Below are 18,156 nucleotides of genomic sequence, written 5' to 3' on the forward strand. Positions count from 1 at the left end.
AAACGTGCAGTTTTGCTTTATTGGGGGGGTCCGAAAACCCTAGGTTTAAACCCTAACCCTAACATGTCACCCATTGAGCATGTTTGGGATGCTCTGGATCGGCGTATATGACAGCGTGTTCCAGTTCCTGCCAATATCCAGCAACTTCGCACAGCCATTGAAGAGGAGTGGACCAACATTCCACAGGCCACAATCAACAACCTGATCAACTCTATGCGAAGGAGATGTGTTGCACTGCGTAGGGTTAGGGTTTAACCCTAGGGTTTTCGGACCCCCCCAGCCCCCCCCAATAAAGCAAAAATGCATGTTTCAGAGTGGCCTTTTATTGTGGCCAGCCTAAGGCACACCTTTGCAATAATCATGCTGTCTAATCAGCATCTTGATATGCCACACCTGTGAGGTGGGATGGATTATCTCGGCAAAGGAGAAGTGCTCACTATCACAGATTTTTTCAGATTTGTGAACAATATTTGAGAGAAATGGTTATTTTGTGTATATAGAAAATGTTTTAGATCTTTGAGTTCACCTCATGAAAAATGGGAGCAAAAACAAAAGTGTTGCATTTATATTTTTGTTCAGTGTATATGACATAAGTGAATGTGGACATAGCTGCAGCATACTTAGACTTAACCTACTTATGTTGTTTTTGTAAACAGGCCCTTGTATGTAAACACAAATAACACATTAAAGCTTTTCAATGCCAATCTGATCAAACTACAACGTTAACCTATGAGGAGAAAATGACAGGCCATCTACAATACCTTGCACACCCCATTAAACTGCTACCAACAGAGTGTATTTTAGGGACAATCACAAAGGTGCTCATGAAGCTCTGCCAAATCTTCTTGATACACACACCTGCCTACACACAGCTCAATAAGGCCTAATAAAGCTACGATTGAACCACCTCCCCCAGGAATCACAGACCAAGACCTCATCAAGCTGTAACACAGTCATATGGGGCTTTCTTACTCTAAGTGTCTCAGTCTCTCTTACACATACACTGACGCACACACACTCACACACTCACACACACACACACACAAGCAGCTTTGTTCGGCTCCATTAGGCCCTTCCACTTTTAAAATGGTGAAAAGGGGGTCAAGATCATTAATGGAGACAAGGCCAGTAGATTTGTGAAATGCAGGCCATGAGCGAGTCTGTCTGGTTGCATAACCTTTTCTTGGCCATATTTCCAGAAATGTCCTGGTCAAACGCAGCCAATTATTCAATGATCCTTTGGAGACGGGAACAAGCTGTCCGGTATATTTGGTAATACTCCCGGTAGCCCGTGTCATAAGTCATGCATTTATTCTTGATACTGACCCATCAAAATTCCATTAGCCTGAGAGGCGGCCCGATAAGATTTGGAAAAGCACTCAGCATTTTGACATCGCATATCTCTCGCTTAGCTCTTCCGTTCACCCAGTTGTACCTAGTTGGACAGTTTCAATTTCATTTCTAATTCCATATGATCTTGAATATTTTGAGCATAACTATTCGGAAGGGCAAACCTTGTCGAAGCTTATGTAAAGCACCCCGGTAGTGTGCATGTTTGTGACTGTAGATTTGCATTCTAATATACGGCTTTTCTCCTGTGTTATGGAAAGCCACTGACTTTGACTGTTATTGCTGGAATCTGCCTTGCTGTCCTCTAGTGGCTGTCCTCTTGTTCAACCGTTTCCAATACTCGCCTCTCTACTTATATCTCCCCGCCTTCCCTCTGTGTGTATCGCCTGCTTAAGAGCCTCCAAGGTTGCCCGAGGTGCTGTGCCAGTGAAAATCCAATGCCACTGAAACTTTAATTAGCCAGACTGTGTTTCAGTGGCAGGCGGATGGCAGAGTTCCAAAAAAGGTCATGCGACTTTTCTGCAGTCTGCTGCACCCTGGGTCCCCCCTACGTTTCTCCGTCGATGGCCAGTCCTCCCCCAGCACTCAGCTCCTCCCTGATGGGGCAGAGAAGCAGCATTTATCGTCCTGGTTCACCACTATCTCAAATGCTACTGTCCAACTGATGCATTTTTGACAACAGGCCATATCATAGCTGCTGATTGGAGGCTGTTGCACACTGCCTGAGAAGTGCCAAGAAAATAAATCCCGTCTACTGTGGCTGAAACCCTATCCTTGTGAACTATAATATTTCATTGCCTCAATCCTGTCACAATTTCAGTAACCCCCGTCAAAAGCCTGTCATCTTTCCAAAGTTCACAGTTCACTTAAAACTAGGGATGGGTGACGAGCTCCGGTATTAAACGGGCCCCGGGGTTTAATTATTAAAGACCGTGGTACCGTTAAGCTCTGACGTTATCGGTCTTTTTATCGGTACTTGAAAAATGTAAAAAATATGTCATATGTATTATTGCTACACAAACATTATATTGCAGTTTTAGGGTTGCCAACTCCGTTTATAATATGCAAGAAGACTTTTTTTGTATTTTTCTATTTTTCCAATCCAGACGAGAGATCTCTCACCCCCACCTGCTTGCGAGGGGGCGGGGCCATTTACACACACGCAGTTGCTACATGCAGCAAAACACACACACACACACACACACACACACAACACACACACACACACACACACACACACACACACACACACACGGCGGAGATGGCAGAGAGAACGCGCTCCGAGGTGTGGTTAAACTTTACCCGTCCCGATGTTGACAATGCTCGTTGCCAAAAGCGCAATAAGAGTTTAGCATGTAAGGGCGGTAACACGAGCAATTTGTCAAAACATTTAACAAAAGTTCACCACATTCAGACGGAGAAATGCACCGTTTTCGACTGTCTTTCTAGAAGCTCTGTAGCCCCATCCACGAGTAACTTTTCCATGTCAGGTAGCCTATGTTTTGTATGCTAGCAGCAACACAGGGTGTTAACTGAATTATATAAACATGGGTTAATGATTAGCGGTAACTGAGTTATTTATTTTGTTAAAGTTTCAGCTATTCTGTTTACAGTTCTGTTATCAGATTATTTAATACGATTTGTTAAAACATTGTTGTTTCTTTTGATGTGAAATATTATGTATTTAATTTTTAATAAAAAGCAATGTTAGTTTTGTTCACAATTTGTTTAGTTAGTTTAGCTTATTTTTTTCTCCAAAAGAACCGATAAGAGTACCTTTTTAAAAGACCGGACCGATAAGCGGTATCGATAAAAGTAGTAGTACCGTTAAAACCTTAACGATACTCATCCCTACTTAAAACACAGAAGTTTAAATGTTTTGGTTAAAACAAATCAAATCCGTTTATTAAGCATTTGCTCATTTTGATCAGTGTTGATATAAAGTAGTGATTATCAACTTCAAAAGATCTCTACCATTGAAGACATTTAAAGTTGTTAATCAACAACCACTTCCTGTTCTAAGTTTTATTTGTTCTAGTTGTGCATGCACAATGACAAAGCATACACGCTCTGTTTAATGTTTCACTTAGAAAAAACAGGGGACAAACCCTATTACCCATTATTACACGTTCAAGCACTATTAAGTCTTAATTAGTATTGGTTGGAGATAAATTATAACACTATTAATGTTGTGTTTAAATAGTCATAGTCTTTGGTAATACACTTGAATACACTTCTTTGAAAGAGATGTCAGGAATACAGAATAGATATGAGAGAGTGATATGAATTATAATGTTTAATTTCCTAATACTTGTTCTAAGCAGCTTATATTCCACTACTTAAACTACTAATGCCAAGATTTTATTAACAAAGTAACTATTTTTTTTGAAAATTATATTTGTCTTTTTATGTTTCTATGCAAATATCCAATATCAATGACGTAAACGTGAACATTTAATTAAAAAACCTTGGTGGTATGGTTTGTAAATATTTGTACCCACCCAACAATGTATCAGGTATTAACAGGGGAAGCTATCACACAATTTGATTGATAAGAGGAATCGTTGAAGGAATATGCATTGATACAGTCTTATTAATCCCTATCCCGAATGATGGGTACAAATACTGTAAACAAATAAAATTAAAATAAACTCATGATGCTGACTTTTGCATGACGCCTGCAGATGTGATGTGATGACATTTTTAAAACAGACTTTTCAACTGGCTTCGATCTACAGACTTACACAACCTGGTAGGAATACCTTAAATTGCAGACACGCAAACATGCAGTTAACAAGTGAATATGCGTTTGTTTGAGTTGCCATGGCCAACATCTCTTTGTTACAAGCTTCCTCCTTCAACCTCCCTGCGGTCACTGGGAGAAACGGTAAAGGCTGAAGAACACCAATGTTCTCACAGTGGTTGGAGTTCCATGCCGTGAGCTGTTGAACGAGTAATTAAATGGATTCGGGTGGGTGCTTAATCTCTTTTTTATTCAGCTGGCTGGATGTTGGGTTCTCCACAGCCGTCAGCCTGATGTATGGGTGTAGAGAACAGGCCAAAGGAGTGGGGATTTGTTGGCTAAACACCCAGATAGTGAGAGGCCTTCCCACTTGCCTGGCGGGCTGTATGACTGGGTGGATGGATGGATGGATAGAACAGCCGTTACTGTGAGAAAAAATCCTTGGCCTAACCAGCCAGGTTGAGGCACTGAGCCAACCCTAAGCCCAACTCAAACCCCATCCAACCCAAAGATCATGGCAGCCAGCTCTTCCAATGCAGCCAACAAAGCCTTCAAACACTTTAGGGAAGAGCAGACTTCATATCCTGATTGTCTAACAAGCTTTAAAGCAGCACCCACATTTTTTCCTGTTAGCAATCCACCACCCAGGAGAGGCATAGAGAGGACGGAAGCAGGTTGTTGGATGGACGGTTGAAAGGAAGAATGAGAGGGATTTCTTTGTAGTCTTTATGAGGACCAACACCTGGAATAACAGGGACAAAGAAGTTCACATTTTCTCTGCCAGCAGCACAAATCCATAACTCAAACTGCCAAGAAAGCAAAGGATCCTAGAGATCCTCAAACCCCCAATTCCTCGCTCCTCCTCTTCTACCTCTTCAACCCTACCTCCTCTTATGATTCTTCCTTTCCCCTCCGCCTTCTTCTTCTGGTTTTCCTCACGCAATTTCTGTCATGGCCGGGCCACAGCTGCGCCCCTCAGTTGCCCCGGCTTTTGCTTCCATGCCACGGTTTGATCAAACGAAAAGTGTGAGCCAAATCAAGAGCTCATCACCACCAATTGTCCAAATAACCTTTCCTGTGTGTGCTGAGGGAATGGTGGAAGGGGAGAGGAGAGGAGAGAAGAGAAAGAGCCATAAGGTATGCTAAGTAGAGGAGGCGAAGGGAAGAGAAGGGAGAGGTGACCCTGGGACCACCTGTTTTTATGGAGCAGAGGCCCGGGCACTCAGCAGCACCACATTATACGTAATGACTCTCTGAGGTCCAGTGTTGACATTAGCCGCCAAGCTATCAGAGCCAACCTGTCCCAAGGCTCTGTTTCAAAAACTGACAGCACTAAGAAGAATTATTAGCAGAAACGCTCCAGTCCAGCATCAGAGACCCACATTTTCCATCACCACTTCCACCAGTAGAACCTCACGAGAGATATAAACGAGCAAGTATTATTTAACAATTTGAGCGAGTCACAAACATGTTGAGTTTTTAACACTCAGTACATGTTTTGGTCACGGTGCCGTTTTAAATGTTTTTGTTTCACTGGTTATTGTATTACCTCTGCAGTGTGTCAGTCACCACTGATTTCTCCCGGATAAAAGAGAAACAATCACACTCCTTTGAAAGCCTGGAGTTAAATTACTCCTTGGTAATCGTTTTTTTAGGAGATCCTTATCAAAGTATGCTTCTTTATGCGTAGCGATGTTACAAAACTGAAAGATTAAGTAGTCGATAACACTACCAGTGCAACTCCACAGTCTTGAAAACCAATTTGATACAACCATACCGAGTAAATTGTGCAAAACCGAAAAGCAGAATTCAAATTCTAAATTCAAATTTCAGATTTGAATGCGTCCGCAGGAAGGCATTAGTCTCAAGCCCCCAGTATCTACAGACCTCACTGCTGAACACGAGGACCATCACATGTTTTACAATTCTGGGATCTAGTTGGTACAGAACTATTGATTTTCTTGACATACCGACCAATGTGTTTTGTTACAAAATAATATATCTACACATACAGTGTTTGCAGATGTTAATTTCTGAATCCAGTAGTATATGCATCTTCACCTGTCTATCCGCAATCTCTGTTCTGCTCCCTCCCAACCCCCACGCACCCTAGTCTTTCAACCATGATGTCAAGTTGTGCGTCAATGAGGGCATAAGGAGATAGCGTGCCTAACCTCTGAAAAATAGCGAGACAGCCACAGGAATTCCAAAACGAAACTACTCCTACAGCTACAGCTTCATGCTGAGTAGAAGCATCTGCTGTTCCTGGAACCACAAGTCTGAATACCCTCTTTTTCCAAGTGTGAATGCCTTTCTTGCTCTCTCACTGCACCCCTTCTTTCTCATTGTTATCATCTGCTGTGCTCTCTCTCTCTCTCTCCATGTTTTCTTTCCCCCTCAGTCTCATCTGCTCCCTTACATCTCTTTACTTTGTTAATCTCCCCACTTCTCTTCTCCAGCAGAAATGACATAGTCAGTTCACTTGCCGGGCCAAACTGACTGAAATGCAACGCCTATTTCCTCCCCAAACATCGATTTCAGAGCAAGGGTGAAAAAAGAGACTGATTTGGCCTTAGGCTAGTTATTTGAATTATTTATACCCGCCCATTACCGTTCACATGACATTTAGACATTTTGAATATTTAAAAGCAGGAGAAAACATACACTTTGAATTAAAGCCGACTCTGTTAATGACTCTAGAGCTTAGTTCCACACAACATACTAGACATGCAAAGTCCTTTAAGTTCTGTGGACTGCTTTTCGCTTCAATTTGCTTTCAGGAGTAAGACCCTAAACCAGAGCAACCAATCTAGTTGTTGCTGCAATATACTATGCAGCTTTACAGCGGTCTTCTGCCCCCCCACCCATTACTCTGTTTTGCTTTTCTTTTTCTCCAACTGTACAGAAGAGGAGAGTTTTTTTTAACTCCAACTGAGTGTTCATTTCAATAAGACTGATGGACGTTGGGGGCAAGACCTAAGATCTTTGGACTTTCTGACTCGCTCACTTACTGTCCCGCCTCCACATGTCCCCCCCCACTCACTTTCCCTTTCATTTGAAGCAGTATCTTGAAAGCAGAAGCAGCAAAAGCACAGATGCGATGTGTTCATCTGTGCATGTCAGACAGTACAGGCATGAGAGTTTGACAGGTTGGAAATTTCCAAACAAACAGGGGCTATTCTGTAAGGTTGGCTTTGAAGAAGACAAGTGTGAGTGTGTTTATGTGACTGTGTGAGAGAGAAAAATAAGAAGACTAGATAGATAGGATAGATAGATAGATAGGTACTTTATTGATCCCAATTTGGGATATGTTTGCGTTGCAGCAGCATAAAAAACACAAGGCGATGTAAATAAGAGAAATTAAGACACAATAAATAAACAGTCCAACATATTTCAGAAATAGAAAAATAGCTTTACATATTAAAAAAGTTAAAGAATAGAAAATAAAAAATATATATACTTGTGGAAAATATACATGTGGAAATACAAATTTCCAATAACAAATATAATGCAGGATATTTCTGTGCAAGAAAGGATTATTCAATATTAAATAGAATATGAATAAAATGTACAGTGGGATTTTAAGTCCCCTTAGTGCTATACTAAGAGCAACAGGCTAATGTGTCCTGTTCACTTTTCTTGTATTTTTCTTGAAACACACCCCTCAGTTAGCACACAGTGTTCTCAAGTTCACTTCTCCAGGCTTAGTCTGAGGGCATCATGTCTTTGTGGTCAACTTCGTTCCTGCTTCAACTGTCTTGTCGTCTAAACTGCCCATCCGATTAAAACAATCCAATGTCCCTACTGTATATCTGACCCCACAGAAGAAATTGCCTTTAAACACCTTTAGCATAAAATCAAGTTTCAAGCATAAAAGTAACAATATAAAACCAAAATACCAAGAAATATGAACATAGTAAATGAACAAAGACATTATTACGATTCTTGGTTGGCATGGACATCCTCTGTGATCACATTAGAGTCCATTTAGGTTAAAGGGTAGAGCAAACATGACACAACATTCCCTTTACGTCTCCAGGGCAGGGCACCATGAAGGTGACCGACAGACACATTTTATATCGATTTAATAATAAAAAAGGAATGGTTATTATTCATGAGGAAAAAGTTACTCAATTCAAAGGAATACGTAATGAACAGATTTAGCAGATTGAGCCTGTCTCATCAAGTGACACACAATAAATTGTAGGAACAGTTTACCTGAGGCAATCTGAATTTTAAAACTTTCTTTTATTGAAAATCCCTTAATGCCAAGATAAATTGTTTTAAATGTAACTCTCCAACAATGAATTCTGAACACATGCTAGAACTTTTAAATCACCCTCTTTCCTTTTATAAATGGGCTGTCTGGAGCCCGGTGGCCGTGTTTCTGCTTGCAGCTAAAAATCTATTCCTATTATTATATAGGGAGGTTGGAAAGTTTGAATGGTTCTAATCAACTTGTCATCTATTTCACACTTGCCAGGTAAAATGAATGTTCATGAAAAGAATTTGCATCAGTGGGGAAATAAGGAAAAGTTGAAATCAGAAGGGTTGATGACAACTAATGACCACAGAGAGAGACCATGGCCAACTCCAACAGATGTGTGCGATGAAACAAGTAATGCACCGCTCTGAGGAAATGAATGGACCTCAAGCTTTTATTTTAGTTGTTTCTTTACTCTAGCAGATTATATTTACTATATATATGACGCCAAAGTATACTAGATGTTCTCCGGTGCTGCCAATGTGTTTCTTATCCCCATGACGAAAGCATTTGTTGATGTAGAGGAAATAAGAAAAGAAAGCAACCACTTCAGGCCGGATTACCTTTCTGTTCCAAGATGCCTCCCACATTTAGAGACGTAAAAGGTTTGAAAGTAAACATGTGGCAGTTTACCACAAACCCGCCAACAAAACACGGGGGAATCCCAGCACCTAAAAAAAACAAGATGAAATTCAGCCAAGAAAAAAGATATAGAGTGCCAAAGCCAAAAAACGAATTATCCAATTTGTGGAACCTCTTTGATTTATTGATGCTCATGCTTGCCAACACAATGTTTTGATATTTCTACTGTTCTCCTTTCATAATGCAGACACTTTAACAAAAGTATTAGTTATACTATTTTGTAATGCAGACACTTTAACAAAAGTATTAGTTATACTATTTTGTCCAGTCCAGGCTGGCTATGGCTTTTATTTGTGCTTAATTCAAGACTTTGGACTCACTTTGCCAGAACGTTTCATAGTCACATGCACTTTCATGCTGGGATAAAGATAAAGGCCATTACCACCAAACTGTCAGCTCAGAGGCTCAGAGGTCATGAGAAGAAATCACTGTATCAACTTAGAGTTTGTGGACTGAACAGCTGCTCTGCTCCCTGCCTGGTGTCCATCAGGGTAGCTGGGCCCTCTTGTTTATTCCTCCCGCTGCGTTGATTTATTCATCTGTCTGTCACTTTGTCTCTATCTAATGTTCTGCCTTTTTTTCTTTGTAACTTCTTGTTTAATGTTAAAGCCACCAGTCTTCTTATTTAACCATTTTCCAACAGTGTTTCTTATCTATAAATGCTTAGTATCTTATGTTGCTTGACCTGCAGTGTTTCCTTCCTACAGATCCTGTGCTAGAGATTTTAAAATGTTAAAAGTTTTTGGTAAACTGTTAAAATAAATGCAGTAATTTCACTAGGAGAATGGAAAATCGAACATCCATCTTGCTCATACAGTATATGACCCTGCTTTCATTTAAGTTAGAACTAAAAATAAGCGTTTTGAAGCTTAATTGGACAGTGTGATACAGTTAGCTTGATCGACCTTTGCTGTTGCAGATCACAACCAACTGGCGCTTACCCCTCCCTGTACAACACTTTGGTAACAAGGCGCGGAAAGTAAGACGGTGGTTACGTAATGGTATCTCTATTGACCTTCAACCTCGATTAGAGGCCATCCTCTCAGTTATACTACTTTAAAAGCGATTAAATTCTGGCTAAACTTTGCGTTGCTGCAGTTTTACAAGCTTGTCAGAAACCTTTAAGAAGAAATAGGTAAAGACCCCTATCGTTGTCCGTTCTGAGCTACTGTAGAAACATGACGGTGCGACATAGTGTAATCAGTGGAATAGGGCCCTCCCCTATGCAAATATGAAAGGCTTTTTCGTAGGAAACAAAAACACAACGATTCGTAGTTTCAGGTGATCGCACACAAATGAAGACGTAGATCCTACTATCATATTGCGTTTCTGCTCAAAGATCCCCTTAAAGGTGGGGTATGTAATTTATTTCAGAAACACTTTTTGTTATATTCCATGGAATGCTCTTAACATCCCGATAGCAATGAATATCTTGAGTGCTTTGACAAAAATCCATTAAAAAATGTCATCTGTGGAACCCCTAATACTGTAAAAACTACATCCAATCCGTTTAGCCGGCCGGATTGGATTGCCGCCCTGTCTGTCAGCTTCCATCTGTGCACAAACTTATCTCGTGCCCTCATTGGTCATGTGCGCGTTTGTGTGTGTTGGAGGAGGGGCTCTTTAAGGAAGTGGCTAATTTTTTTCGGTTGTGTATTTTCAAATTCTAGCACACTCGAGCTGGTTTCTCCAAAATTACCTACCCTACCTTTAAGTACTACGCAGTGGACCTTTCTGTCTGCATCCACACACCTTTTTAATAGATGCATTGCGAAACAACAACATTTCACAAACATTTTAAATATTTCTATCAAAATCAATGCCTGGTATTATTTATTTAACCTTTATTTAACCAGATAAAATCTCATTTTCAATGCTGACCTGGCCAAGAAGGCAGCAACGTTACACATAAACCAAAAATATAAAATACAAAGAACATAACTAAGAAAACAAAAGACGTGCTTACATTGTGCACATTAGGACAGTAAGAAAGGCACACTACTTATTACTGCAAGAGCAGCTGGAGGTAAGGACTTCAGACAACTTCAATTTAAAACATGCTATTGAGACAAGTGCCCTCAGTTTGAGGCTTGATTGAAGGTCATTCCAAGACCAAGGACCATAATAAAAAAGACTCCTTTTTCCAGCCTCAGCAGGTACCTGGAACCGTATCCAGGCACTGGATCTGAGGTTGTAAGAGTCACAAACTGGGGCAAATCTGGCACATATGTAGAGTATAAAGGATGCGAGACCTCTGTTTGAGCCTCATGTGTAATATGTGAGCCACTTTGAGATCAAGGATGACTTTCAAGGGCAGCTGACACACACTGCTTTTATTCAACAAGATGATTCCTCCTGATTCTCAGTAACTGGAGACACACCTGCATAGTATATAGAAGAATGTGACCTAAGATTTTCAACGACATAATTACTCTGTAGCTATGTTAGTTTGACAATAAAGAACCTTGAACCTATATGGCACAATGCAAACTTACACACAACATACTTGTTTTCTCTTTCTTTTTCTTACTTGACTGTGTGAACACCTGCGTGTTTATGTGCTGTCTGTCTCTGGTTTTCCATTTTTTTTAATGTTGTTCATTCTTACCGCCTGTTTATTCTCCTTTATCTTTGAAATAAAAGTACAAAGACATCATGTTTCTTTACCATCTTTGTATCCCTGTGCTCTGTCCTCCTGTGCGTCTGTCACAGTGACACCTGTCTCTTGCATTAGCATCAAAGACTTTACAAAATAAAATCCAATACAATTGTAGATTGTCTTGAGTGTTAGCAGACTAGGAAGATTTCTCATTATATGTGCACATACTTGTACTGATGATTGGAGTACCCACAATACTTACAAATGGCTAGAAAACAGTGATGACTTAAAATAAGGTAACTAAAGCTATACATGTTCTGTTCTGATATAAGCATTTAGCTTAAATTGGTTTAAACGTTGTCACTTCTCTGACTAATTTGTATACATAATGTCTTTCAATTCATATTGGTGCCACTGAAAAAGGCACTTAACCATTACATATTTTCAATGTAACAACGTACTTCTTATGACCTACGATACCCCTCTGGATAAGACTAACTGCACAAAGCAAATAGTACATCTGGATGGTGAGTGTCTGCTGCACCTGCTCCTACATGAGTAGAACTCTTAGAGCAGCACCTTTTCTTTTTCAGCTTCGGTATCTACAGTACATTCAGCTAATCATTTCGCATAAGAGGTGATACATTCAAGTTATTGTTCTCCGTGGTTTGCCTTTTGCACCTGCCCCTTTTTTCTCTGTACAGGTGCCGAACAGGCCTGTAGCGGAGTATTCTGCCTTAGCAGCTGAACTCAAATGATGTGTATGTATATATACATATATACATACAGCTCTGGGAAAAAATAAGAGACCACTGCAGCATTATCAGTTTCTCTGGTTTTACTATTTATAGGTATGTGTTTGAGTAAAATGTTGTAATTGTATTTTTTTAAACTACTGACAACGTTTCTCTGTGTTGGAGTTCAACAGACACTAGAATGGGATGGCTGCCATACATGTAGAGATTGAGATTTAAGAAGAAATTGGAGTGGTCCCTTAATTTTTTTTCGGAGCTGTATATATAATATCTAAGTGTTCATCTGCAGGAACAGATGGATAGCCATATGCATACATACATTTGCCAAGACATATATGCGAAGAATTTCAGACATCAGAGATGGGAGAAAGTTGTCTTTGACACTAATTGAGGTTTCCAAAGGTTGAGCGCAAGGTCTCAGCACAACACTTGGTTGGTTTATTCTCTTTTTCCAGCCGTGTGCTTTCCTGGGTACCAGCAGCACCATAGTGACGTGCTGTGGTCCAGCCAGTCCTTTCTCAGCCCACATACAGCAGAGAGCCACTTCACTTGCTCTGACGACGGAAATGTTATACGCCTGGATCGTTTCATCCAGCAAGAGAGCGAGAAAAGATAGAAATGCAGCGCTGGGCTGTCACTCGTGTGCATGCAGCTGCCCTCTTAAAACTCTCTTCTGCAATTTTATCGCATTTCAGTGCCCAGACAGCTGTCAAACGAATGACATGTTTTACATCCACCACAATTTGTACATTTTCATCAGCCTAAAATAGCTCATAAAGCCTTTATTTTTTTACAGGCCATTTCATTTCTGGCGTGTTCATTTCTTAGGGTTGATCCGATGTTGCATCAGAATGATTGCCATGGGATTCCTTATATGAGGAGGAAGAGAGTAACAAAAAAAGGGAGACATTAATGATACAGAGCAGGAATAGAGAGGTTGAAGAGACATCTAGAGAGGCAAAGAGGGGGCAAGAGAGAGGAGAAGATTTGTGAGGAGGAGGCGGGGGAAGAGGAGGCGGGGGGGCTGAGGGCCAGCAGAGTCAGAGATAAGAGGCTGCGAGAGTGATTGAAATAGGATTAGTGGAGACAGGCTCTGCATCCCCCGGCCACAGCATCACAGTGTTAAACCTGTGCTTCACAGGCACTGCCTCTGTCACATCAAAGCCTCCCCAGGCCTGCCTGGCAGAGAGGCGAAGGAGTCACCAGCAGGGTCGTCCACACACACACACACACACACACACACACACACACACACACACACACACACACACACACACACACACACACACACCATACATGATGGGCTGATCACATTCACCATCCGTCTCCAATATGCCTCCATTATGGGCAGGGAGCCGGCTCCTTCACCCTTGCATCCACCTTTTGATTGGGCTGCAGTGTCTTTGTGGTGTCTGTGCATTTGGAGCAAGGATCGGATGCATTGATGAGCCATCTTTAACATTTAATGAGGCAAGCAGTGATGAGTTGGCATTGGAAAGCTACTGTCTCCTGCTTCCCCAGAGTCCAAACAAAGTTTTAATGAGAACTTTCCCCCAATTTGTGCCAAAATCACTGAGCTTTTTAACTGCTTCCCAGACTGAAAGCATGCAACATTTTTCTGAAGCGGGGGACACACCTGTGTCCAAATAAACTAATGTGCATACAGGGACAAAAAGAGTAGTTAGCTCAGTGGCTCGCATGTAGAGCTGGGCAATAAATGAATATGATATATATATATCGTTATCTACATTTGCAAGAAAAAGTATGTGAACCCTTTGGAATTACCTGGATTTCTGCATAAGTTGGTCATAAAATGTGTTCTGATCTGCACGTTTGAAGTTTGCAATAGAGCACCTGGATGTTCCACAGCACTACTGGCAAAATATTCTGTGGACAGATGAAACCAAAGTTGAGTTGTTTGGAATGAACACACAATGCTATGTGTGGAGAAAAAAAGGCACAGCACACCAACATCAAAACCTCATCCCAACTGTGAAGTATGGTGGAGGGAGCATCATGGTTTGGGGCTGCTTTGCTGCCTCAGGGCCTGGACAGATTGCCATCATCGACGGAAAAATGAATGTTAACCACAGGTTTTCTTTTATACTACCATTTGACTGTTCTGGCTCATGTAAAATGTTTAAAGGAGTTTCCTGATAGTTTAAATATTTTCATAAAATATCCCCATTTATGCCATTGTTAATTCGCTTATGGTTACTGTATCCATAAATCGTTTCTACATCTTAACTAAATCTCTTTATTCATCTTTCTTGTGCTATAAAGGGTGCTATTTTGTTTCTCAAGTACAATCAAATACTGCAGATGCTCACCAGCTCTGCATGCGCTCCATCAAATTAGCGCTCACTGTTCCATATTCATCTCGTTTACTTATTCTTGAGTGTCTCAATATGATCAGATGTTGCACATAAGTCCTGTTCTGCTGCACTAGATTATGATCCCTACTGTATAGCTAAAATGGCCTGTTTATCTGCTGAAAATAGACAATCCACTGATTGGTGTGTGTGTGTGTGTGTGTGTGTGTGTGTGTGTGTGTGTGTGTGTGTGTGTGTGTGTGTGTGTGTGTGTGTGTGTGTGTGTGTGTGCGTGCGTGCGTGCGTGCGTGCTGGTAGTTTTCCTCTCGGAGCTCATCAGTTCATATCCACCACCCACCCCACCGCAGCATGCAGTAAATAGAGTCTCCGCCACTCGTTGAGAAATGGCACAATTATCCCCTGCTGGTGAAATATGGGCCTGGATGCACCACTGCTAGTGTGTGTGTGTGTTATTGTTGGGGCTTACTCATTGCGAGTGGTGTATTCAACACACAGAGAACAGTTCTCACTTATGGATCTATACACATGCATGCACCACATACACAAGTGTAAATGCACATGCAGGGTTGCAGCTGCTCACACAGATACTTGCTGTATATGCACACATGCAGATTGGCACGCACACACTGCACTTACAGGGCTCCTCAGTGTGCACACAATGCAGAATGTTGCAGTTTTAGCTGAGACAAGCAGATAGAATAACTCACTGTCAGTCAGACTGTAAGGTCAATCTTTCAATTCAAAAGATTCATAGCAACCCACTGTGCATGAAGACATGGCAAAAAGGAAATATAATACCTTTCAGTTCTCAGGAACTATACACCACTGACATTAGCACATAGGCTTTTGTGAACAATGTTCCCTTTGTGTTAGGTTCCACTTAGAAAATGAATACATTTTGTACTAACTGTCATGTTGGTCCTCAGACCTCCATCAGGCAAAAAATATCAACTGTAAGTAAACAGCACATGAAATACCAAGCACCAATTATTACGCTTTTATTGACTGACCTACAGCTGCGATATGATTCCAAATGTTTCTATGTAAATATTCTTATTTTCATTATACATATTAACCATGCTGTGTATTTTTGAGCAGATCTTTATTTGAATATTGCACCAATCCATATTGTTTAACGTATCAAATTCAAAATGCATTGTACAGACCAACCCAGCATCCATACAAAATAAGGTCAATAAGATCTATTAATTGCAAACAAACCCTTGTACTGAGCTACTCCAGCTATAAACAAGAATAATATGTATACAAATATCAAAAGACAATATTCTTACATTCAAAGGAATTCCTCCATATAAATCAAACAGATGTAAATACTATAGAAAATACAGTATTCAAGGAGTAAACAAATACCAAACAGATACGATATTGACTTAATTGTAAATTTCATGCTTGCTGTCGGTTTTATTCATAATAAAATGAATGTAAACATGAATCTGTTCACTCTATGGGAGCTGATTAATAGTCGCTTCACTAGAAGAGAATGGTTTTCTCTATTTTACAGAAGGGAAATAAATTACTCAGACATTGATAGTTTGTACTGCATACTATTAAAACAGCTTTACTTTTTTAATTGTTCACTGTGCCTGTATGCTTTTAGACCTTTTCCAAATGTTCGGTGAGTCGCTCAAATGTCACAGGGCTGCACATTCCTCTGAAGTCAGCCCTAGACATAATGTTATTAACCTCAAGTGATTGCTTGTTCCAATAACTTTTGACATTTGTGTGACTTTGCAAATTGCTAGTTGCAACTAAATGGCAGAAATGACAATAATGGGACATCTACTTTTACCATGGGATGGCAATTTTAGTGAACTATGTCAAAATACTGTAGGTCAAAAACACTCAATTTAATTTCTCTGTCTTACAGGTATGGAAAAATAGTGTCAACCAAGGCCATTCTGGACAAGAACACCAACCAGTGCAAAGGTAAGTCATTACTTGAGTGTCTTGTACACCCATCTTGTTTAAGTGCAGCAGCTATCACTCTTTAGTCTCTGTCTTGTCACGGTTAACAGCACTACAAGCCGTAAATTTAGACATCAGCCGAGGAAGCCTTGTACCGTAAATCAGTGATTTAGCTGGCTTAACACTGCAGGAAGGCTCGGGGTAAACAACCTGCTCTGTGATGTCGCTGCCCTGCTTCAGAGGAGGATAAGCAGCCCCTCCCTGTCTCCTCTTCCATTTCCTGTTTTGTAATATGGAAGACAATCTTTTGCTGTGTTTCTGTAAAAGGTCCATTAGTGTCTGCACAGTAAATGCAGCGATGACATTAGTGGCTCATTTTGAAGTTGTTTCTTGAGCACACACTACACACATTTACATGCTTGAACATACGCACACACTCGAGGGCTAACAAGGTTGTCAGGATTTGATTAACTATTTGCTATCATTGTCACGCTCATCTTCGTGGCGTCTTGGCGTCTATCTTTACTTCAGCCAGCTGCCTCACACGGCTGTGAATACATCTCACACATTTATTTTTCATACAATCAGTCGGTAATGATCAAAAAGAGCTTAGTCTATAGTAAAGAAAAAGAGAGGGATGGAGTGAATGGAGCGACGAGAGAAAAAAAGATTCGCCCCGAGCTGTCTGGCAGCACTGTTTAAGAGCTATTGAAGTTCCATCAATACTTTTAATTGCTTTTTGTGGTTTCCCGGGCTCTGAAGTGTGGCCTTCCAAGGTGAAGCTGCCTTCTTAACCCCGCTCCACTCCTGAGTTGATCCTGCAAGGCATGCTCAGGGTCAACATGTTGAGGGAAATAACCTCTGCCTGTTAGAGGGGAGGGGGAAAAAACGGCTTGATTATCTCGACAGGTCCTTTTTCTAAGTCCTACAGGCCGTTAAAGACAAGACTGGATGCATGTTGGCTGGAAGGAGGTATCTACAGGTCCAGGACAAAGCACAGGGTGGTGGATTAAAGAGGTGTTGGGGGGTGGGGGGGGGTGTTTAAAAGAGAGAAAAAAAAGGTGAAACTTTCGATTTCTGAAAGAAATGGCAATGATCAAAGGTTTTTTACTCACTGTGAGTTATGCACAGCACACACAAAAAATCAGCTCAGCTTAGCGCTGTGTTGTGTGGGAGACAATGTTTCCCATAAGTCATCCTCCTGGAATGCAGCGCTGCAGAGATGCCAAAAGGCAAATATAAGCAGACGTATTTTACGAGTGGAAAGGCTGGTCCCACTGAGAGAGAGAAAGAGAGAGAAGGAGATGGACAGAGGGGAAGTGAGAGTGTGAGGAGAAGGACTTAGTAACCTTGAAGAGAACATTACATGTATTTTACGTTTGAAAGACAAGTTAAGGAGAAGAGAAGCAGCACAATAACATCATTTCTGCTGCTACCACTCGGCATCCGTATCCAACTATCTCTCGAGAGGTGAGCCGTTATCAAAGCATAAATGAACCAAGCAGGTGTATGGAAGCCTGATGGGCTGGCGTGCGTCTGCCCCC

At 41.0% G+C, this 18,156-nt stretch overlaps 1 protein-coding gene across 5 annotated transcripts in view; it reads left to right on the forward strand.

Annotated features, from left to right (window-relative positions):
* rbms3 (RNA binding motif, single stranded interacting protein) overlaps positions 1 to 18,156 on the forward strand; it is a 265,018-nt gene that overhangs the window by 122,407 nt on the left and 124,455 nt on the right. For all 5 annotated transcript variants that reach the window (XM_010793775.1, XM_010793774.1, XM_010793779.1 and 2 more), the window contains one exon: positions 16,575 to 16,633. In XM_010793775.1, the coding sequence (XP_010792077.1) occupies positions 16,575 to 16,633 (59 nt within the window). The remainder of the gene's footprint in view (positions 1 to 16,574; positions 16,634 to 18,156) is intronic.

Source organism: Notothenia coriiceps, unplaced genomic scaffold, assembly GCF_000735185.1.
Source record: "Notothenia coriiceps isolate Sejong01 unplaced genomic scaffold, NC01 NC01_scaffold00037244, whole genome shotgun sequence".
NCBI lineage: Eukaryota > Metazoa > Chordata > Actinopteri > Perciformes > Nototheniidae > Notothenia > Notothenia coriiceps.